The sequence below is a fragment of the Perognathus longimembris genome, chromosome 24 (genome assembly GCF_023159225.1).
Source record: "Perognathus longimembris pacificus isolate PPM17 chromosome 24, ASM2315922v1, whole genome shotgun sequence".
NCBI classification, from domain to species: Eukaryota; Metazoa; Chordata; class Mammalia; order Rodentia; family Heteromyidae; genus Perognathus; species Perognathus longimembris.
In genome coordinates, this window is record NC_063184.1 from 31067014 (window position 1) to 31090525 (window position 23512).

At 42.3% G+C, this 23512-nt stretch overlaps 1 protein-coding gene across 8 annotated transcripts in view; it reads left to right on the plus strand.

The window, feature by feature from the left end:
• Inpp4b (inositol polyphosphate-4-phosphatase type II B) overlaps positions 1 to 23512 on the plus strand; it is a 305059-nt gene that overhangs the window by 251486 nt on the left and 30061 nt on the right. For 7 of the 8 annotated variants that reach the window (XM_048333627.1, XM_048333628.1, XM_048333629.1 and 4 more), the window contains 5 exons: positions 778 to 895; positions 4254 to 4394; positions 8396 to 8493; positions 20219 to 20331; positions 22394 to 22548. In XM_048333627.1, the coding sequence (XP_048189584.1) occupies positions 778 to 895; positions 4254 to 4394; positions 8396 to 8493; positions 20219 to 20331; positions 22394 to 22548 (625 nt within the window). Of the gene's footprint in view, positions 1 to 777; positions 896 to 4253; positions 4426 to 4677; positions 4797 to 8395; positions 8494 to 20218; positions 20332 to 22393; positions 22549 to 23512 lie in introns of those variants that run through there. The other variant, XM_048333632.1, reaches the window with a different exon arrangement.

Below are 23512 nucleotides of genomic sequence, written 5' to 3' on the forward strand. Positions count from 1 at the left end.
AAAGAGCGCTTCGCCAACATGGTTTCAGGGAATGGATTTTAAAGTCTCGACACAATAATGTCCACAATGGCCCTGTTCAATGCAGGAGCTTTGGGTGTATGTGGTATGATAGAAATATGTCTAGTCCAAATCGGTAAGTTCGAGACATGGCACACCTGATTTCTAAGACTTAGAAGAAGAATTTTATAGTGTTTATTATTGAGTTTATCTTAATTTACATCTGAAGCAGCATTTTGAATTCATTGGGTTCTGCATGTTACTAAACTTAGCCTTACCTTTATCATTGTACTGTCTTCAAGGTAGGACTACTACAAAAATCTGAAAATTATACATGTCACTTTTGAGCTGGGCTGATCTAGATACTTCCTTCATTCCCTCATTCTCTTGCTTGAGTGATCTGTGATAAGGACGCAAATCTAGAATGATCTCAGTGGTCATTGTGTCTCTTGTTAACAAAGGCCTCCTTCTGCAAAGACGTCTCTGTTACTGATACAAAGATGTCTGCATGTGTGTTTTGTTTTACAAAGGGGTTAAAAATCTCTCTCCAGCATCCGAGAAAAAGTGTAGATTCTTCTCTCAAAGGGTGCCTGGACTTGCAGAGACAAGCCTCTGATGAAGAACCCCAGCCTGTGAGGGCGAGTGAGTCCAGTGGACTACCGCGTTTAGAGACTCGCTCGCTGAAATGCTGGAACAGCTTCCAGCAGGGAGCTGTGCTCGCTCGCTAGTGGCGGTGTCTTTTCATAATCTGTACAATGAGGCACTTTCCCTCCGGCTTAGGTGATGAGATCGGAATGCTGGAAGACATGGCGGTTGGCGTTTCCGATCTGAGGAAGGTTGCGTTTAAGATCGTCGAAGGCCACTCCACGGATGTCTTGCCAGTTATAACGGGAAGACGGTGAGTGAGACTCCTTTCCTAGAAACCCAGAGTTCCTAGACATGTTGCATCTGCTCGCAGCGAAGGAGCTCCAGACAACTCAGATTTGGTGGTGGGACTTATTTTGGTAGGAAACAGATATAGGTGATAGGAAAGAGAAGGTCTTGTAAACCTTCTAGAAGTTTCCTGCAAAATTTGAAAGAATGATTTGTCCAAGGTACCATTGTATTCATGAACTGCTGTGTTAAATGGCAACTCTTTTGGACAACTACTTAAAATAATAATAAAAAACTTTAAAAAAAAAGAATGTGAAGACAAAGGACAAAAAAAGACTAGCTTGTGTGAAAAGATCATTTTTCTCTTTATTACTGTCTGGTCTGAAGCTCTGGATGTTTTCCTTTTGCGGGAATCGTTCAGTTAATAGCTTCATAATTCTTGAGATGACTTTAAATTAAACTCAGTTAAAAGCAGCAACATTTTAGGAAAGATATATTCCTATATTAGGCTGAACGCCACCATTTTTCTTAATTATTTTTGACAATTCACTCTTAAGACTGTGAGATTTCCGAGAAAGGTTTTAAATAAATAGCCTCGAATGTCAGTATAGGATGGGCAAACTACCAAAAATAATGTCAAGAACTCCATGTATGCCCTACAAAATTAAGAAGAGTAAGGGAGTGGAGGGGAGGATGGGTAAGAATGGAGAAAGGGAGGGTATTGATCAAGACACATGGTATTCATAAACTGTGTTGTTAAATGGCAACTCCTTTGTACAACTACTTAAAGATAATACAAGAAGTAAGTTTAAAAAGAGAAGAATGATCGAGTATCAAGGAGACCTCTGATAGAATATATCCTGTACTAAGTTGTTGAGTTCAATCAGAAGATCTCCAACCTTTGGCCATTGTGGTGTTAGCACATTTAAGGGTCAAATGAAGGGGTTTAAGATTCTGAAACATCCTCAGTTCTTAGTGAAAGCAGGAGAACATACAAGGAGCTGTAGCACTTTGCACGCTGGAGAAAGATGGAGAAATGAAGTTCAAAAAATGATTCAGTGTGAACTTGTCTTCCTGATTGTAGTTAACAGATAACGGTTGCCTTAAATTTTATACAGGATGGCTGCAGCCACATGGTTCAACAAAAGATGAATTTATTATATACCCTCATGAAATTAAATGTGTCACCTGGAAATTAATGATTCCTTTGCTAGTCATTGGAAGAAAAAGGAATAATACTGTTCACCTGAAAAACAGCACAATTCTGTATATTACACTGAAATTTATTATTAAAAAATAAGAGCCTATAGTGACAGTTTTCTTACCATATATTAGGGGACTTTTGAGGTCCTCTGGTGCAAGCCAAGCCCTGGTTGTTTTGTCTGGGGAAACTCCTTTAAGCTTCAGCTAAATCCAAAAATTGTCGTACAGATGAAATAGGTTTCCTAGAATAGTGGAATAGGAGACTTGGCAAATCCACTCTCCACAAAGCAATATTGTATCTGGGAAAATCTGAATCAACCACCTTGGGACTCAGGAGCTAAATCGAATGCATACAACAAATTTAGCCAGTCATATGGAAGCTCAGCCCGCTGGGCAGCAGTGGCAGTGTGCCCCATGCTCGCGATGGAGGGCGCTCTCCGCACCCCCACACAGCCATCATGGTTTTAATGTGCTGTTTAATGTGAATGGGCAAAGCCCATTGATCCAAGCCGGAGAACACTCCTAAAAACTGTCAGAAACAGCGGGGACTTAGATAACAGTTGCATTCATGACAGCATCAGTAAGAATAAAGAGGAATGATTTTGAAAATTGGGTTAAGCATTAGACACAGAACACATAAAATATTGCTGACAAAAAATTAATCTGATCCAGTAAATAGATGGATAGTCTATTGTTCATAGGTTGGAAGAATCAATATGTAGATGCGAATTCGCGACCACCGTATCTAGAGATTATGTAATTGCTATTTAAATCTTAGTCACCTTTGCTTTTTCATTTTGCAGAAATTGTTGGGTTACATCTAATTTTTTTTTAATGTAAATGAAACGAACCATCCCCTCCAAGCTTTACAATGAGTACAAAGTTGGAGGACTTAGCTTCCTTGTTTACTTATAATTAAGTGACATACACATATACTGAACACTGGAGGACAGAATTTAAAGGCCAGAAATAAACTGTTACCTTTACTGATAATTTTACCCCAAGGTGCCTATGCAGTTTAACAGAAAATACAGATTTCAAAATATACAGTAGCATTTGTTATCTATCTCTATCTATGTCTATATCTATATACAAAACTCAGAATTTTGACCCTTTAAACCATTTGCAAAAATTAACCCAGGTCTCAATGTAAGAGCTACAATTGTAAAAACTTTAGAACCAAATATTTGCAAGTTGAGCTAATGAATTCTTTTCAAATTTTCAAAGCCTAAAAATAAATCTATGCAGAGTTACACAGAGGAGTTACAATTTAACATGCCTGTTTATGTGCCCAGTGTTTCTTGATCAGTGTCACCCTTCCATTATTCTCCCACCCCCTCCCCCTTCCCCGTCAGTCACATGAAGTTTCCCACTTCCTTTTTCCCATGTGCGTCTGTCTGAGTAGCCAATCTGCATTTGTACCTGATCCTTTTTCCAATCATCTACCCGCCTCCCTCCCAACCTCCCTCCCCATTCAAAATGCACTTCAGCTTTCTGATATTTATTCATGAAACTCTCTGTTAATTGTTCAAAAGGCTTATTACCCCACAGAGTTTCACTCCATAAACATACCTTCGCCAGCTTTGTCATGCATGTGCATATAAGATGCTGTGCATGTTTAGCAAGGATATTATACTTGGGGTTTCTGGCCTATATATGAGAGAAGCTATAAACCCTTTATCTTTCTGGGCCTAGCTTACTTTTCTCTGTATGTTTTGTTATAGATCCATCCATTTTCCTACAAATGACATTGTTTCATTCTTCTTGATGACTGAATAAAATTCCATTATACATTATATATTATATAAATTCTATGTATATATACTATATATAAGCCATAAACTACATATATGTATGCATATGTATTGCCTATGTTATATGCTATGTATATGTCCTATGTATATATATTATATACACTATATACTATGTATTTAACAAATATACATGTACTATATATAAATATATATATATATATATACTATACACACATATGTATAGTGCCATGCAACTTACTAATGGAACGCAAGTGTTTCTTGGGTGACTGAACAATAGAAAGTAAGCATATCAAAGCTAAACTCAAGCTACTGTTATATCCATTTTTTTGTTGTTTCGCGCAAGCTGAAAGAGCCCAAGGCAATTGAAGTGTGTGACCTGCTTCCCGCTGTCCTTCTCTCCCCCAGGGAGCACTACGTGGTGGAGGTCAAGCTCCCTGCGACCATGTTTGAGTCGCTTCCGCACCAGATCAGGGAAGGGCAGCTGCTTCGCGTGCATCCCGTCCTTTTCAACGTGGGGATCAATGAGCAGCAAACCCTTGCCGAGAGGTAAGCTTCGGGTAGCAGGTGTTCAGCTTGGCACCCAGTGGCCTCTTTTGCTTTTAGGGTATGGAGAAATCCCGTGTGTCTGCACATCCATTTCATGTGGACTTACAGGGAACAGTTTCCCTTTTTATCAGAACCAAGGCAATTTGACATGAAGGCAAAATATTCACAAGGGAGGATTTCTGTCCCAAATCAAAAACTTAAATATGTCAAAAATACAGACCTCTGTGTATGCCAGTCTTTAGAATTACACACACACACACACACACACACACACACACACACACACACACGTTAATCTTTTAATCTTAGCTAGTTGTTTAAAATGTTATGTTAGATTTTTTTAGAGTTGCCAGAAATAGTGAAGCACACCTGTAAATGCCACCATGAGGTTGAAGATAGGAGGGTTGAAGGTTTGAGGCCAGTCTGGACAAAAGTACTAGATCTTACCTTAAAATTATATGTGTGTGTGTGTGTGTGTGTGTGTGTGTGTGTGTGTGTGTGTATGCCAAAAGGACTGAATCATGACTCAAGTAGTAGAATACTTGCCTAATTATCACAAGACCCTAAGTCCAACCCACAATACTGCCAAACAAAAAGAAAATCTGTGTGCCTAGAATAGCCTACTTTGATAGCTGCTGTGACATCGTTTTATTATGTATTTTTAGAAGACTTGCTCATCCCAACAATAAACAATTGTATACAATGCATGATTCCTTATCTGAACACTGTTTAAAGCAGAGAATTTAGGCCTTCATCTTGCGTGGTTTTCAGGTAGGGATGGTAGAAAACTTTATACTAGTTAAAGTTCATAGAACATGATTGTAAAGGTCTGTAGAGAACCAAGTTATTACAGGCACATTTCGGAGAGTTTGATAAAATGCTTTCTTGTCTACCAGTCATGTTTCTATGTCTCCTTCCCCATAGGAAATAGTTTTACATTGCCCAGCATACGCCTGGCTATTGCTTGCTAAGTACATTTTAGATTTTTACTAATCTCTTTTTCTTACTAATATTCTACTATAATTATAGCCCTCCTGAATTCAATGATCCTCGTAATGCCTCTTGTCATCTATTATTTTCAAACTATTTCTTTTCTCTCCCTCTTACTCAAAAGATATTTCCTGAGCCACACTGATTTTAATCATTCTCAATTTCCAGTTAAAGCAGATGATAAAGCTTTGTGCTCCACGTTGAATTTCAAACTGTGTGGAAACTATTTGTCTCTTTTTCCATAATACACATAAATCAGAAATCTAATCTTAATCAATGCCTTTTACAAAAAGTTCTCTTTGATAATGAAACGCTTTCAGTAGCAATAAGCTGATTCCAGTTATTGATTTATCACGAGGAATGACATTCTTGAATTCAGGAAAAAAAAAAAACAGAACAGAACCAGTCACCTAAAAGGTACCTTAGAACACAGAGAGTGTGTGGTTTTCGTTTATAAAGTAAGGCCTGTGAGTTTGGCCTTGACAGAGATGTGGAACTCTTCTATTGAGACTTTATAAGGGTTAGTTCACATTTCCCAAAATCATTAATTTACACATAGTGAGAATTTCTATCATTCATAACATGGTAACTGTTTCCTTTATCAGTCATCTTACTTAAGAAATAGTTCTTGGGCTGAGTGTGTTGCCCACACATATAATCCCAGCTATGTAGGAGAAAGGGATGAGAGGATTATGGCTAGCCATCTGTCGAGGAAAAAGTATTAGTGAGACCCTATGTCAGTAATCTGGGCATGATCATGCATGCCTGTTATCCCAGTTGCGTGGGAGGTTGGCAGGAGGGTCCAGTTCTGAAGCTAGGAGCCCCAGAAAGCAATGGGCAACTCTATCTGAAAAACAGATTAAAACACAAGGGTCTGGAGGCAAAGCTCGAAGTGATAGAGTACTTGCCAAGTTCATGGTACTGGTGCAACCTCTAGTGGAAGAGGGACAGCCATAGTAAAAGAAAGAAGAGAGGGAGGGAAGGAGAGAGGAAGGGAGGAGAGGGGAGGGGAGGGGAGGGGAGGGGAGGGAAGGGAAGGGAAGGGAAGGGGGGGGGAAGAAGGGCTAAGGTACAAAAGGAAAAAAAAATGTTCCTTCCTTCTGTCTCCCCTTACAAGTTAAAAATCTTCTTTTCCCCTCGTGTAATACACACAAGTCTTCGAAAGAAGACAAAAATGACAAAAGTTGCCACGCAGGGAAAGCACTGCTGCGCGAAAGCCAGTGTGTGCAGTGCTCTGACGTTAGCTACAGACTGGAGGAAAATCACTTCCTTTCTCTTCTGGGATCCTCATTTCCTTTCTGACTCACAATGTTGGTCTTCCCCCGGCAATGTCTGCGTGTCTGTCTGCGTGTTGGGTATATCCCATGAATCCAGTTATAATATTTGGTGTTGTAATTATCCCAAGGACATCACTGAACACGGCCACACTGGGGGCTGGGCTTCTGAGTGTGGATTTTGTGAGAAGACAAGTCTCAGTGCAAAGCACTGGTGTGGAAAATCACATCGGTTGCTTATAGAGTCTGGAAACACTAGGAGGTATATTTTCAGAGTCTTAGAGAAGCCGTCTTGTAGATTTCTTCCAGGAACTATACTACTTCTTTCCAAGTGGACTTTGACCATTAGGGAGGCAGGAGCTGAGCTGCTCCTGTAAGCTCTGGGACACAGTCAGAACAAGAGTGTGGAACATGATTTGTGTCGTGTAAATTCTACTGGAGAGAGTTCAAGCCAACCATCACTGCATTGTGCCTGGCTCATTCCATAGTCAAACATAGTGAAGAAACAGGAAGCGAGCAGGAAAGAAAGTAGGAGAAGACCCAACTCCTGGAGAAGGTCTGACAGAAGAGGCTAACCTGAAGGAGGAATAGGAAATAATCAAGGCAGACAAGAGGTTCCAGTCAGAGGAGAGTCCTCTGACTAGTCAGTCTTTTTATTCAGTTCCTGAAAGTCTCAAAGGTGCTACAGTACTACTGGTCAGGGAGAAGGGCGGACCTCTGTTTCCTCACGTCCATACGGAGCCTTTGTGATGCTTTGGAGGCCAAAGCAGGCCTTTGCCTTTACAGGGAAAGGATGGGAGCCCAAGTGCAGTGAGCTGACGTGATGAAAAGTCTGTGAGACTAATTTCCAACATTTTATTCATTGCACGGTGCATTGCCTGAGTGATATTCAATAAATATTTGCTGAATGAGTTAATGATCTGAGCATTTTATAAAGGATGGATTGGAAAGGAGGGAGGCGGGAGGCAAAGTACTTGGGCATTTAGAAGGCTTTAGGAGAGAAGTTGCATATATATTATAGTAGTAAAGAAAAATGAGGGGGGTTAACAAATTTGATGAGAAATGTGCTCACTACCTTACGTATGGAACATAGAGAGAGAGAGAGAGAGAGAGAGAGAGAGAGTCTTAAGTTTGAAACAGAAATTCACATAGAGAAGACAAGTTCAGAGAGATGGAAGGCCAAGAATGATCTCAGAGAACACATAGGAAAGCCCTAGTCCGCAGCCATTGGCCTTAAGGGATAGAAGGAAATGTCAGCCAAGGTGAACTGGTCTCCAGAAGGCTGCCCAGGTGATGGGAGCCGCCGAGACCGTGCCCTGTACGGAGCTCTCTCTACTTCCCACCTTCTGGACTCTTCTAAGGAAGAGGAGGGAGGAGGACTGAAGGATGAGAGGGGATGTCCTCTGCAGAGGATAGGCTAGGTTAAGCAAACTACCACTAGCCGCATATCAATCATACATATACAAAAGGAACATTGTTTTCCATCTGGTCTTTCATCTAAATCCACATTTGATGACGTAAGGCTGTTTCGGTGTCATCAAAAGCAATCCATCAAATCAGATACGTTTGAAATCACCCTTATGCAATACTGTCTACAATAATGAGCCTCTTCCTTAGGAAATGCTTGCCAGTTACTTCACAAGGAAAGATAGAATGCCTTACTTTTTCTTCATAACGTCTAACACACAACTACTTTCTTTTCTTTTTTTCTTTTTCTTATCTTCTTCCTGCTTTTAGGTTTGGCGATGTCTCTTTGCAAGAAAGCATTAATCAGGAAAACTTTGAGCTTTTAAAAGAATATTATACGATATTTATGGAAAAGATGCCTCCTGACTGTAAGTATATCAGTTACAGAAAACATTTACAATAATTTCCTTATTATACATCTTCAGGAGAGGAGTGTGGACTGGGGTCTTGGTTATGTGAACCAAGAGATCAAGTGCTAAAGTAACATGGTCAGCACGTACCTCTTGACCTCGAGTGAACTTCTGCACCTGTTCTGGTGCTCAGGCTGGGACATTAATCCCAGTGCCAGTGGAAAAATACCGTGGGTTAATAATATTATAATTAGAAATGGTCATCAACATCAGCTAAAACTTCTCTCTTCTCAAGCAAAACCGACTCAGTTCCTACCAATGGCATGGTTTCTATCAATACTGGTTTTTTTTAGGACATGCGATGGATCTTCACAGTAGTAACCTCTGAGCACTGACTGATCACGCCTCCAGGCTCCACTGCAGATCTGAACAGTGGATTCTGCGTCTGTGTGCTCATACGCTTGCAATCGATTCCTGATTCACACTGTCCACAAACCATTGATCTGCCACCCATACACCAAATATGTATGAACAAAGCAGGCTTGTGGAAATCTGTAGAGGGTTTGAAGACCGTTCTGTAAAAGTCATGTCACCTAGAAAAGAAATACTGTAGTATTTTTTGAAGTATCACTTGAGACACAAAACACAGAACCATTCTATGTTCAGGTTACTTAAAGATTTCCTAAGAACAAATGCCAAGGAAATTTAAGAATTAAACGAATATCATATTCCCAGTTAAATACCGCTGTCCTTCTGTCTGAGGAGGTTTGCTTCTAAGATCGGGTACAGATCACAAAACCTGTGGATATAACATCGCACAAAACGTTTGCTTTATCCACCATCTTAAATCTCCTCTACTTATAAAACCTCATTCAACCCAAATGCTATGTGAATCACTGCTCAACGGCATTGCTTATAGGGAGTAACAATGCTCAGATACCATGGTTTTCTGAGTCTTTGTGGTCTGTGTTTTGTTTCAATCAGCACATAGGGAATCCATACCTATGGAATAACTCACTCCGAAACTGAGTATTTCTTAGAAAGTTACACATGTATATTCACTTTTTTTGCAATCTTTTGAATCATACCACTTGCGTTTCATTATTTAGAGACGTACCTTGACATAATGGACATTTTGCACGTTATTTCCTAAACTTTCGAGACAAAATTACCTTGTATTTTTGGCAGAATGGAGCCGTGGTATGCTGGCCAACATATTGTATAACTAAACACCAATTCAGCTTGTAAAATGGATCTGTATATGTGGGGATATGTCACATGTAGAAATAGTGCAGCTGAAAGCGTGACTTAGGTTACATTCTGCTGTAGGGTGGGAACAGGTAGAGAGAGTGTGAATAGAGTTAAGCTCCCTGCTAAGAAGAAAGAAACTACCACATTAGGTCATAGCTATGGTCTATAAAATCGATTTTTTTTCCTTCATAGCAAAATCAAGGTATAGTTTTTGTGTCAGTATTAAAGAATAGGTTAATTCTCTAGACAGTAATTTTACTTATTAATCCACTATGGTTCGTCTGTCTATTAATTTACCAATCCGGCTCTAAAGTCTTTTATAGATGGAATAATTGACTATTACATTGTTTGGTCACAAAAAACTAGTGAGTGATTTTCAATTTAAAGGATACCTCTTACCCTTTCTCTATCACAACAAATGCCAACCCGTCTAGACTCCTCACAACCAAATAGCTCTCTTAATCTATCTACTCTTCTTATGTAGAACTTTTTAGAAGTAAGGCCATGTAGTCTTCCCAGAACATTCTCTAATTCCATTTTATAGGCAGAAAGTTTAGTTGGTACCCTTAATTCAGCAACCTCAGACACGCTGGAGTCTTCGGTTGGGAAGTGTTATCACATGATTTTCTAGGAGGTAGTGATTGTAAGCAGTAGCCCAGGCCATTTCAGTACGCTCAGGATTGCCTAGTGACTCATAGACGATGTACAATCTCAGTGTCATTGGAGTAAATAGTCAGTTGAATTCAGATATTTTTGCCTTCCTCCCCATCTTCTTTCAGCTGCAGAGTGGGCATTCGCAGAAGGCTTGGGAGGGTGGAGTGCTTTGGTGTCTTTCCCTGGAGTTTCTATGGGACCCAGTGCTGGGCTGGGCCCATTACGGAGACACAGGGGGAGGCGGAAATCCCAGCATGCAGCTTTCCCGCTGGGTCCTCATCTGGAGCAAGTGGTACGCATCTGGACGTGAGCTCAGCTGTCAGAGCAATTGCGGGCCGATCCATCTGTGTGCTGTGGATTTCCCTCTCCAGATTCTCTTTGCACAGTTAGGCAGCTCTCCCCAGTAGTTTCAGGCCCCACCCTGAAGCTGAGGCACCCGGAGCTCCTTGCCCTCGGGCACAAGCTGTGATGGGCACTGGTGCCTGTGATCAACGGGGGAAATTCCACAGGGCAGGTGTGCGTGCCTCTCCTTTCTCTTCCTCTGATCTCCCCATTGGGTTTGACGATCTCGGACATCTTTCATCTCTTTCTTACCTCCCTACAGCATTAAGATACTAAACTTTTGCATTAGGAGTAAAATAAAATCAAAAGCGCTCCTGTCAGCCGTTTGCACAAAAGGCTCCAACCCTGTCACATCTGGGGAGAGATTTCAGGAGCTAGGCAGAAGTGACACATGTAGATTTGTCACATCCAAGTCCCCGGAGTTCTCTCTAATTGTAATGCTTGCATCTTTTCTCTTTATCCAAACAAAGGAGATGTCTCTTTCCACCTAGGTTTACTGAAATTCTATCCCTGACTGAGTCCTGTCCTCGCGCAGCAAGGGTAGGCTGTGTAGGATTGTGAGCTAAGACCGAAAAGCAAGCAGAAAACCGTTTACCCATTCTAAACGATTTCTGCAAACCTTGACATCCTTGTGTAACATAGACGCTTTCATCTTTTAGAGGATTAGGAATTGTATACAAAAACCTTTCTTTGCTTAAAAAAAACACAACCAACGATCTTAGGTTTGCAATGATTGTTGAATAGTGTTGTGCGTTTGTCATACGTGTGCAACGTTGGGTGGGAGTCGCTCATTCCGGGTGGGAGATGCTGTGGGAAGCTCTGCCAGTCAACTATGGATGGCGAGGGACAGATCCACGCCTCCTCCTCGCTTACAGCTTCATGGCTCAGGGTGACCAGGGAATAAACAAGGTCAACTCTGAACTTCTGTCCAGAGGAAGATCTGCTGTGTTGGAATATCAGTCCTTCTTTCTACATAATTTAGTTTTTATCACCTTTCTGTTGCTTGTCAAAATGTTTTACCTAATCCCTGATGGTTCCTGACACCCACAGTCTATTTATGTATTGTCATGGATTTTATTACTGCACTAAGAAAAATAAAAACATCCTAAGTATTCATTCTAGTAATAAAAATAGGAAAAAAATAAAAGAAAAATAGAACATGACTCTAAAATTTTATGAATAATGATTTTTGACAAACTATTTTGCATACTTTTTCTATAGAGGTTCATAGGAAATGAGGAAACAAATATTTGTAAATTCATAGGAAGGAGGACTAAGAGATCCACAAAATAAAGAAAACAGTATAAGAAACTAGTAAGACATAAGAAGCCAAGGAAAGGTGAGCAAGAATGTCAACTGTGATCGTGATGAAAGAGTATGGAAGAGAAGACAGCAGATTCGGTGTTTATGAATCACTTGACAGCGTTAACTGTAGTCATTTGAATAAAAAGCATGGCAGGTAACTACAGGCATTTAGGAGAGAACGCGTGATGAACAAGTTGAGAGAGGAGTGAACTACATGCCCTTTGGATATTTAGCAGTAACTACGAAGAGAAATGAAGAAATAGGCTGAAAGGAATGAAGAATGTGGTTTTTGTTTCTGATTCCAAACTCAAAGTCGGTGCCTGTTTAAAGACAGAAAATTTCAGCACTGCAGCTATTGGCTAAAGACCTGTGCGTGATATTGTTGAGATATTCTGGAACATGTGGCGGTTTCTGTGCCACAAGCCCTGGCCAGAAAGACCAGAAATCTCCCTGAGAGAGCAGGGAACCAGCCCCCCATGTGATAATTTAATATTATTGACAAGAAGGAGGCTGCTGCACTGGCTTCTGGAGAGACAAAATCTGCCATGCTTTAACAGCTAGAGAATTCTGACACAGATGACTCCAAGGTTGATTTGGGGCATGTAAACGTTTTGAAAGAGGGTGAAGTGCAGTTCAAGCGGGTCTTAGAATCTTGTCGGCTCTCCAGTGTCCTTTGGATTTCCCACAGGCCTTTGGTGGCTTTAGAGGAAAATCCTAGCTACTCAGGAGGCTGAGATCAGAAGATCTGAGGATTGTGGTTTGAAGCTAGCAACAAAAAGCTCAGGGACAGCACTTGGGCCCTGAGCTCAAGCCTCTAGGACACACACACACACACACACACACACACACACACACACACAGAGAGAGACCAGTACAATCCTGATTGCTTTCTATGTTGCATTGACTTATTTTCCCATAATTACCGAACATGCTTCTTCTTCTTACATTTTATCCTTATTGCTGTTGATCATAGTCTCACTATGCAGCCAAGACCAACCTCAAACTCTGAAATGTCCTGCCTGAGCCTCCAGTGAGCTAGGAGTACTGGAGTAGACCACCATACTTCTCAAACATAATCAGTAAAAGCTGTTCACGCATGAGACGGAGTCTGCTGTTGAGTTCTTCTGAGCTAACATTTGGTTAGCAGTGTACAACTTAGCTGAAGTATTTTGTGTGTCTTTGGACATGTTTTTACCTACATTCCACTCCCTCCCTCCCTCTCTCTCTTTTACATTCTTCATTCTTTTAGTGCTCATAATTGAACATAGGTCCTTGTACTTGCTGGGCAAGTACCGCACTGCCAGCTCTTCTGATATATTTCAGCTGGCACCTCATTTCAACCATAGACCAGTAAGGAACAATACAGGTTCAATGCAAGATAAAATTAGAAAGAAAATTTAAATATATCTTGCAACTGAAAATAACACAAACTTTATAAATAAAGGTACAGCACAGTACTAGAGCAAGTAAGCCCGCAAATAAGAGGATTTCACAGAAGTAGGAGAAAAAAGAAGAGATTAACCACACCATATAAAATCAGATATTATTAGACCAAAGACAGAAACAACTCGCCCCCTAATACCAATGCTTTTACCTTTCTAAACATTCGCATGCAGCCACTGAAATTGTGCCAAGTTTTCCAAACATAGGACAAACAAACAATGCAATCATGCTTTCCTCAATGAAGTTATTGGATTTTGTTTCCAAAAGTAATGAAAGGAGAGAGCTAGGATCGTTCTCATTCACGTTCTGCGTAGAACCCACCTGCAGCTCCTGGGAAAGTGAGCTGCCGCATCTCTAACTTGTGTCGTGTTGGGGTGGAGGGGGATCGGTGCACGGCCTTGGCCTATTTCATTAGGAAATTGCAGTGTTGGGTTTGCCATCCTTCTCAGTGCCTTGGGGTTACCGTCGTGTGTCCCCACGCATCCCACTGCCAGCAGTTGAAATCCCCGGAGAGCAGATGGTAAACCAGCTCCTGGCAAGAGCTCGGTGAGATGTCAGAGCGGGCCGCACCACACTACCGGAAGCTAGTGCTCTTCCCACATACTCCTGGTCTCTGCTTTTCCAACCTATTTGTCTTTAGAAACGACCACAATCCTCATCTGTCCCCATCAAGGGTCTGCAAATGACCTGACCTTGTGAATGACATGAGGCATATATGTCAAAGGACATGGACACACCTACACACACCAACATACATACCAACACTTCTACACACCAACATACACACACGCTGACATGCATACCAACACACACACACACACACACGCACACTAATTATAGGGCTTCAAGGAATTTGAGCATTTCTGGCTAGCAAGGAGACTTTCTGATGCACTATTTCCTAAGTTCCAAAGTGAATTTCCATCATTAACTTTTTTGCTCTCAAGCATGGTAATAGTAGATTTTCTCAAAATCGAGGGCGGGGTCTTCTTTGTAAGTGTCAGGAGAGCTTTTCAGCATGACAGCGTTTTATTCTGTCAACAGGCTCCGCTGTCAGTGACAAAATGAATCGTTCCTTCTGTCCTCGCTGTCAGCTGCTCATTCTCAAACCCGTCTTTTCTCTCTGCTTCCTTTTAATTGTCTGTAAACTGGACGAAAGCGGTTGGGCTATGCAAGAAGAAATTATCCAATATGGGTAAAGAAGGCCATTTAGTTCCGCAGCATATGTTAGCCTGGAATATCTGGTAATCCAACCAAAAATAATAGCAAAGTCTCAATGGCGGTGGTCTACAGACGCAAGTGAGGTCATAAGCATCTAGGAGTTCGTCAACTAAAGTGAGGTTGATAAATGACCCAGCATTCAGTAATGGCTGTTGGCCCAGGTATTAGAGGGATATAGATGAACAGCTGTGTATCCAAAGGCAGAAGCCTCTGTACCTTTGACCTGTGCAGGAGTAAGTTCACGTCCACCTATGCCTACAGCTGGGGAGGAGGTGCTGCGAAAACCCTCCAGTGAACTCACCTGCCCAGTGTGATTTTAGCACCTCTGACTTACAAGACACTCCAAGAGTTCACTACCAAGTTAGATTTTTCCCATTCCATTTATGCTGCCATTTTATCCCCGTAAGAAGGTAAAACTGCCTAGCATATATTAAACGATTCATCTTTGGTTTGTTTTTGTTTCACAAGCATTTAGAGTTGCCTGACCTCAGTGAAATACCTACGTCAAACAACTCAGAATAATGGTGATTCTGTTCAGTGTGAGATTATGTTTACTAATTAGATCAAGATAAACTGAAGTGCCTTAAGTTTCCTAGGCACGAAGAATAATCTGAGTATTACAGATTTTTAAAAATAATTTTGATAAACTTGAAGGTAAAAGATATAGGAAGATGTAAAGTTTTAAGTTAATAGATGAATGTCTTTCCAGTGGCAATATAAATAAAGCTATTATATAACTCGTTTATGATTAGTAATTTTATAGACATCCATATATATCAATTAAAAATCTAGCACAAACGTTGAAATATTTTCTTACTTCATTTCAAATATATGCATATTTGGAAAATGTTTCGATGACAAGAAAATTTCAGTTATTAGCCATGTGTTTGGGATTATATATGAGTACAAAAATGTTAAAAGGGATTGGCAGTATGAGGGGGAAATTGCATCTTTACATATTCAATAAATAGTATATCTCCTCAAGGTTGAGGATGACCTTAATTCTGAAAATGTCTCAAGGCACGCAGATGAAAGTAGACTGAAGATTACTAGCTGTCTCTCTGCATCTTTTCCCTACCTAGGTGTTGTTTTGTTCTCCTAAATCCATTCCAGCTAGCCTTTGTTCACGGACCTCCACTGGGACTGTTGTTCACTGTGGTTGGTTGGTGTGGTTTTGGAGCGTGTACGCTCTTAGAGCCGCCATTTTCCCCTCGTCTCACTTGATGTCCTAAGAGATCTGGCACGTTCTTTTCTGAGTTGACATTTGACCTCCAGGCCGTCCGCATCGTGCGCTTCTGGGATTGCTCCGGTCTTCTTTGCAGTCTTCATGACTGGGTCATTCTGACGTCTAGACGTCCGAGCCTAGGACTCAGCAGCGGATTCCTCAGCTCTCAGGCTCCTGAGATCCCAGCCGCCTGACTAGCTAGGATTCTAGGCACGAACCACTGGCGCCAGGCCTCCATTGTGGTTCTAATCTTTTATTTTCGGCTCAATAAAGGAGAAATTCCAATGGACTCTACTCAGAGTTTTCAATGTTTTCCTCAGGTTGGCAAAAAAACTTGTTTTTAAGATTAATTTATTGCTATGTCTTGAAGTGCTTCTGTGAATTTTTAAAGGGAAAAATGATAGAAACTAATATTCAATCTCAATTTTTTCGAATGTACACAATGGCACAGACTTAGATATTCAGTGTTCATTAAACTAGATGTAAGTAAGTAGATGAAGTACGAACGGCATTACAAGCGACGAAGTGAACCACTGAAACATAAACGGTCAACAAGGCACTGATGTGTGCAAGCTCTGCACCATTTAGCGGTCCTAACCATGTATCCATCCCGTCTCCATCAGCCCCGATCTCCTCTAGGATGAATAAGGGCAGCTTCAGGTTTCTGTCTAGCCTTTCAGTCATCCTTCCATTTCTCTTCTTTCTTTGTCACCGAGTCTCTTTAGAGTGTTTCAGTCTAACATTTCAGATTCGGCTACACATTGACTCCGACTCCCAATAGTCTCTTTTGTCAGCACATCATGGCATAAATTCAACTGAACGCTCGCTCAGCTGAGTCACTTGCCTTGTTTGCATGCCTGCTTCTCATTGTCTGCCAAATAAAAATAACCAATGCACCTCTACCTTGTACTTCATAGGACATTCTTCTGATAGCTCACCAAGGAAAAGAAGCTAATGTTTTCCCTGTCACTTTATGCAACAAGATGTCACAATGCACTTATAAATGCTAGAGAAGGAGATAAAAATAATGGCTGCAGTGGATCTGAGTTCCCAGGGAGATATAGATAGAAAGAGAGAGAGAAAGAGAGAGAGAGGAAGAGAGACACACACAGAGAGAGAGAGAGAGAGAGAGAGAGAGAGCATGCGCTATAAATGTGCATACAAATAATCCATGGATACAAATAATCCAATCTGATGGTCAAGTTAAATTTGATTGTGCTAGCTGTAGTTTGAACCAATTAACATCTCTTTTCTGTTCACTAGCTTTTCTTTCCCTGTAGAGTCTGAACTCCTTAAAACATATATTAATACTCTTCTAATTTTTTCATGTGATCACTTATTCTCTGATTTTTTTTCTAAAGTTCACACTCCCCATCTCACCCCTCCACCTCGAATCTAGAATAGTCCTAGAGAGGAGCTCTCAAAAACATCCCCATTTGAATAGAAGTACTTTGGTCCCACAGTGGGAGTGGAGATGGATATTAAAACTCTCAGGGCTCATTGTTCCTCTTGGAAATAGATATCTGAAGTTGACCTGAATTTAATTCCAGGGTCTCTTATGACTGAGCTTATGATATGTGATATTGCCTTTAAAAATCTTTTCATTTCCATTTCTAATTCACTCAGCCCCGTATGTATAGCCTACCAAATATTCTTTACTTGCCATCTTCTCCCAAACCATTACTTCCAGAACTCTTGTTTCTCACCCATCTTTCCTCCTGCTTTTATTTCTTTATTTTGCATCATGAAAATTCCAGCAAAGGAGAACTGTCCTTGGAAGTCACATAAAAGCAACACCATTTCTACAGCTCTCTTTCTCTGTTTTACCTCATTCACCCCTTTCCTAGCACCCAGGACACTGTTTATTATGTTCCATGAGCCCTACGTTAGGATTCCATTCTCTTTCTCCTCCAGGGACCTGCGGAGCTGAGCCAGGGACGGTGACTCCCGGGGAAAGCCCCACTTCTCAGACCTCTTCCTTCCTCTTGGTTCTGATCCTTGCTGTGGAGCAATCCGCTCCTTCCTTGTTCTCAGGGAGAGGAGCACGATCGAGGTGCACCCCCTTCCTTTGCCCTTCCTTTGGAGAAAGGCTTGTTGGGCATCTGCCTTTCTGGGTGCTGTGTGGCCTTGGTGGATTTCACCAGCACTGAGAAAAGGCCTTGGAATCACCTCCCAGTCTGCACTCCTTCTTTGCCTAAGCGTTGAGAAGTCTGCTCTTATTCCCGTCTTGAGACGTTGATGCTCTCAGCAGGTCTTGCCTTTCTGCTTCTGTCATGGCAGTCAGGTGGATGGTGGGGGGCGGGTGGGAGGAGGGACACGTGGATCTTCCAGCTCCCTTCAGCTCCAGGATCTTGGGTCTCGCGAGCACTGACAAAGCGATAGCTGTGCAGTGCAGCACGGCCGTCCACCGAGGGCCCCCTTTACCCTCCAGTCTCCTTTACAGCCAGCTCTCTCTCCGTGTATTCTGCTACCTTAACATGCCTGAGATGACCAGAATGTCAGTGCTAGGACGCACGATGGCTACAAAACATTTTTCTTCAGCCCTTTGAAATGACTTCAACTTGTTTGAAGATTCTGTAACCAAATCACACATGATTTTTAAAAGAAAAAAAAAAGGAGATAATAGTCCCTAATTTCATTCCTCTCCCTCCCCATCGTGTGCCATGGCCCCCGTGTGCAATGCAGAGGAAGGGAATTTCATGTGGAGGAATTTGATTCAGTGGTTGGAATGTGTTTTAACAATTATTTTTAAAAATGTCCCCAATTGCTGTGGATAATGAACCCTTAAATTCATTTCAGAGGGTGTGCCGCAAGTTGTGTGGGTCAAAACAATTCAGTTATGATCAGGTTGGGATTTTGCTATTTGATTTCCTATATTGCCTTCTTCATAAACTGTGATTGGAAATACAATTTAAGTACAGGTGGCTCAGGAAAGCATTGTCTTTTCATATTTTAAAAGATTGTATTGTCTCCAAAAGGACATAATATAGAACCTTGAGATGTAACAACAAGTTTTATCCAATTTCATTTATCTGCTTGCTAGTATAATTAAATATAATTTTTTCAGAGTTAATTGATGCAAGGACTGAATTTTATAGGATATAATGCCAGCCAGAGAAGACTGTGAAATCCATCCTTTGTTTTTGTTTTGTTTTTTTTTTCTTTTTATAACATGTGGAACTAAGTACAAGCCTCTCACAGTTGCTTTTATTGTGATGGTCCTACTGCGTTATTCCCGGGTAAGAAAAAATGTGAAGTGGTAGACAGGAGATGGAAGCCATGTATGGAATGTTCCAGATTCCGTGGATGGGGGTGAGAGAAGGAAAGGGAGGCTGGTTTGTCTCTGCCCCGTGCTAGCTGTGATCTCAGAGGGAAGGAGGAAGGACTTTCCTTGGTAACATGTATTCATTCTCATGGAGAATGCGCTCTTGGCCGGCAGTCAGACAGGCGCTGTGAGCCCCTTCTGATCAAGCCTCGGAAGTTACTCTCTATGGCTGGGAGCCAGGAGCTTATGCCTTTAATCCTAGCTACTCTAAGATCTGGGGACTGAGGTTCAAAGCCAGCTGGAGATTCTAATCTCTATTTCACCACCGTACTGTGAACCCAGTCTTTACCTGCCTCAGTTATTACTATGAAGAGGTCAGTGCAATCACTGTCACTTCCTGCTTCCTATTTTAATTCCTCTTGTCATTAATGACTACTTGTGTCATTATTCTTTCCCTGTCACACCTGTACTTCTTTACGGCAGTGGTTCTTGACCAGGATGGCCTATTTTCCACGTAGGGCCCTTTGGGTATGCCCGGGTACATGTTTTTAATAGTCACGAAGGCTTATGGGAGTCATGTAAGATTTGATTCCGTGGTTTGATTCATGTGATCTAGTGAAGGCTGAGGGAACTTCCTGTGAGGAAACTGCCTTTATGTTTTCTAAATTAAGCTTCTCAAGCTCTCTGACCGCTGAGGTGCTTGATCCGTCTTCTTGAGGTCGACCAGATGTCCAGTGGCAAAAGCAAGAAGGTCACGGATCATGGCAGCCTGGTCTTCATTTTTAGGTAAAATGAGCCAGTGGCCATCATTTGAGCGCAGTGACCGCAGAACAGGGAACAGAGAACACGGGAGCTGGTTTCCCAAGAATAGAAGTGGAGGGGTCGGGAGCGCGACTATCCTCAGATCCAAGGGACCGTGGCTGTTCTGAAAGTTACGCTGACACATATATTAAAGACACCTCCACGGGTGGGAGGAGGGCGTCAGATCACAACTGTTTCATGTTTCCTCTCCTTTTGTTCCTCTTTGTTTTGTCTCTCAGACATTTCACACTTCCAAGAACATAATGATCTAAAAGGATTGCTAGAAAATCTACATCAAAACATACAAGCCAAGAAAAGGAAGAATGTGGAAGTCATGTGGTTGGCGGCAACGGTAAGCCCTGCTCGTGTGCCCGACGGTCTCTCCGTCCGGGAGCCTTTGTCCTCCCATTCCAGCTCCTCCGTGGGTGTCCCCCGAGCGGGCTCCGTCCAGGACACTCGGGTTGAGCTATGTCCACACCTGTTGCTCACCCTACAGGATGAGCTCAGCTCCAAAGGACACTTGTTGTGTGGAAAGTTACAAGTGCCTTCAAGAAAACTCCAGGGGTAGCTTCCTATTCAGCTGGGGGCCGTGGCTTCTCTCCTGCTGTCAGTGAGAAAGGACCTTGCTCCTTAGCTATTCTGACGAAGCCTGGTGTGTGTGTGTGTTGTCATTCCGAAGTTGGAGCGAATATCCCTGATTTTCTTGGTGTTGCAGGCTGTAGACAGTGGACGGTGACCCGTGGTCCATCAGTAGCTCTGGAGACGCGTGGCTCTCTGATCTCTGGCTCACGTTAGTGAGGCTCTCGGACATATTGTTCAGTTAATGAGCTTGTAAATGTGCTTTTTCATCTAGATAGTGGCAGAGAATGCATGACTGCTGGGTTGCCGTGGAGCTTTGGGCGGGAGCTGCAGTTCTCGTGATTCTTTCTCACCGAAGGGTACCCCTCGGGTGGAAGGCTGCCGGCTTCCCGTTCCAGACTTCCACCAGAGTTAGGGAGAACCATGCTTGTGTAGTTTAAGCTCTTATCGGGCAACCTTGAGGCACTGTTCATAGGAAATGTATGAACTTTCTTAAGATGTTCCATGGAAAGCATCCTTTCCGCGGGAAAGGCCAGATGCTGGGTTCTTCGTGGCTGCTCATACAGTTGGAGTGTTGGTTAACCGAGATCCTCGCACACTCTTTATTCCCTCTCAGTACCATCAAATACAAACTCTTTACCTCCCATACTTCCACTGAAATAGAAGGTACTAAAGATCTAAATTGATGTGGACAAATGATCTTTCATTAATTATCAGAATCACAAAGTATATTAAAAACCTTTGATAAAAACTGTAAGATTTTATTTTTACAAAGCAGACAAACCTCAAGGCATCAGTGGAGATAATGAAGTATACATCTATTATATCACCTTAAATACCCTTTGATTAACATTGTTGATGTTAACAGTGTTCATAACTGGACTAGACACCAATGTGTCTCAAAAGCCTGTCCTGGGTCAGAGCACAAAAGAATAGAGTTATTTGTCTACTAATCCTAAAGCAATGAGAGAAGAAAATATTGCTGTTCAGAGACTCTGCTCTGACTTACAATAACAAAAGAGATAATTATAGAGGAAAACAGAATGTTGCAGTATTAAAGTCTTGTTCCTTTAGACTTAGGAACAACTATATTTGAATGCTGGTTCTCCTCTGTTGAGTACAACTTAACCTAACCAAAATGAGATCTGTTTCCTCTTTAAGACAAAGAAAATAATAATGTTTCCTCTTGAGTTCATGTGAAGATAACTAACAGAGCAAAAGTATACAAAAATGCTATAGCATTGTACCTGGTACGAGGGAGCTCTGCAATAAATAGTGGCCATTTTCAGTGTTCTCAATGTGGCTGGGTGGTTTCCTTCACATTGTATTGTATTGTATCACTGCCTTAAAACCTCCTCACACAAGACCAAGACTAGCAAAGCTTTCTTAAATATAAAGTAGGATGATCCAACTAGTTAAAATTCAAACCAAGTATCTGATACAGGAACCAGAGCCTTTTTCTGTGTCCAGTGGAGTTGTTGCTCCTGAGCTGTGATTCTCATTATTACGGACAAAGGCATCTTCTTGGGTACCATGGCTTCCACTGGCTGGGTCACCGAGTTCTAGGACCCTGCAATGTCAAGTGCTAAAACAATTCAGCCAACCCCATCGGCTTGGCTTTTGGAATGACTAGGTACTCGGCCATCTACATGTAACTGAGTCGATAGAACCCAATTACCGTAAGCCTGAACGCCCAGGGGTGGTGGGTGTCCCGTTGGGAGATGCCCCCGTGCTACCTACAAATCACAGCCCGCTACCATGGTACACCAGCAGACAACAGCCTGCTACCGCTCTACACCAACGAACAACAGCCGGTTTTCATTCGTGTCTCCCAGATCTGCCGCAAACTCAATGGAATCCGTTTCACGTGCTGTAAAAGTGCCAAAGACCGGACATCCATGTCTGTGACCCTGGAGCAGTGCTCCATTCTGCGGGATGAGCACCGGCTCCACAAGGACTTCTTCATCCGCGCGCTGGACTGTATGAGAAGGTATCTGCCCCGCCTTAAGGTGTTCTTTATTTTAAGGTTATCTCGAGCTATTGGGTTTTTGTTCCGCATACATCTTACTAAAGAAGTAAACACTAGGAACTTCACTACATGGGTTATAGCTCATGGCATGTGAGAGGAAGTCATTGTAAGGATTCTACCTCCTCCTCAGAGGCAATAAAAAAGAGCGTGGCCATGCACACACTTCCTAGCATGCACGGGAGACATAGTTCATCAGTGTAGCCCTTGAGAGCGTATTTTCTTGATAGATGCATGTGACTATGTGCAAATGAAAGCTCGGTATCCCAGTCAATCCTTTCCACGCTGCAGCTCACCGCCCATCTTTCCGTGGTCTGCATGGGCTCTGCCTCCGCCATCTCATTCCAAGAAGTATGTCCCCATCCCGCATTGTGAGGGGAGAGTGACCCCAGCCTTTCAGGCAATGGATGTGGTTACTCTGCCATGCCCCAAGTCATGTACCTTGGCTCATTGCCACAGTCGTTGAGTCGTTCAGTGGGAAGGAGCTCTGCCTCGTTCGCAGCGTCTGTCAGCCATGTGAACCGTGTGTCTGCTGCAGAAGCTCAGCAGCAAGCGTGGGGCCGGCTCCTGGGCTCCAGAGGGAGTGGCTCCAATCGGGCACCCGCTTCTCCTTTCATTTGTGCCCCCTTTCCCTGGAGACCCCAACACCTGCCCTCACCCCTGCTAGGCCCGTGTGTTTTCCCACGAATGAGCTCCCCCCGAGGGCCCCCATGTGACGCTATTCCATGTCACGGGCATTCCCACTGGCTAGTGGAGGTCTATCAAGATTTGTGGTAACCCTGGGAGGGCGTTTTCCTGGTCTGACATGAACATCTCAGCCATACAAAACATGTTTGGTTGGTGTGAAAAAAAGTCTTCTAGAAAGAGCTTCCCAGCAATGAAGGGGGAAGGGAGCCACAGGATGCTATGGGCCAGGTACTCCACCGGG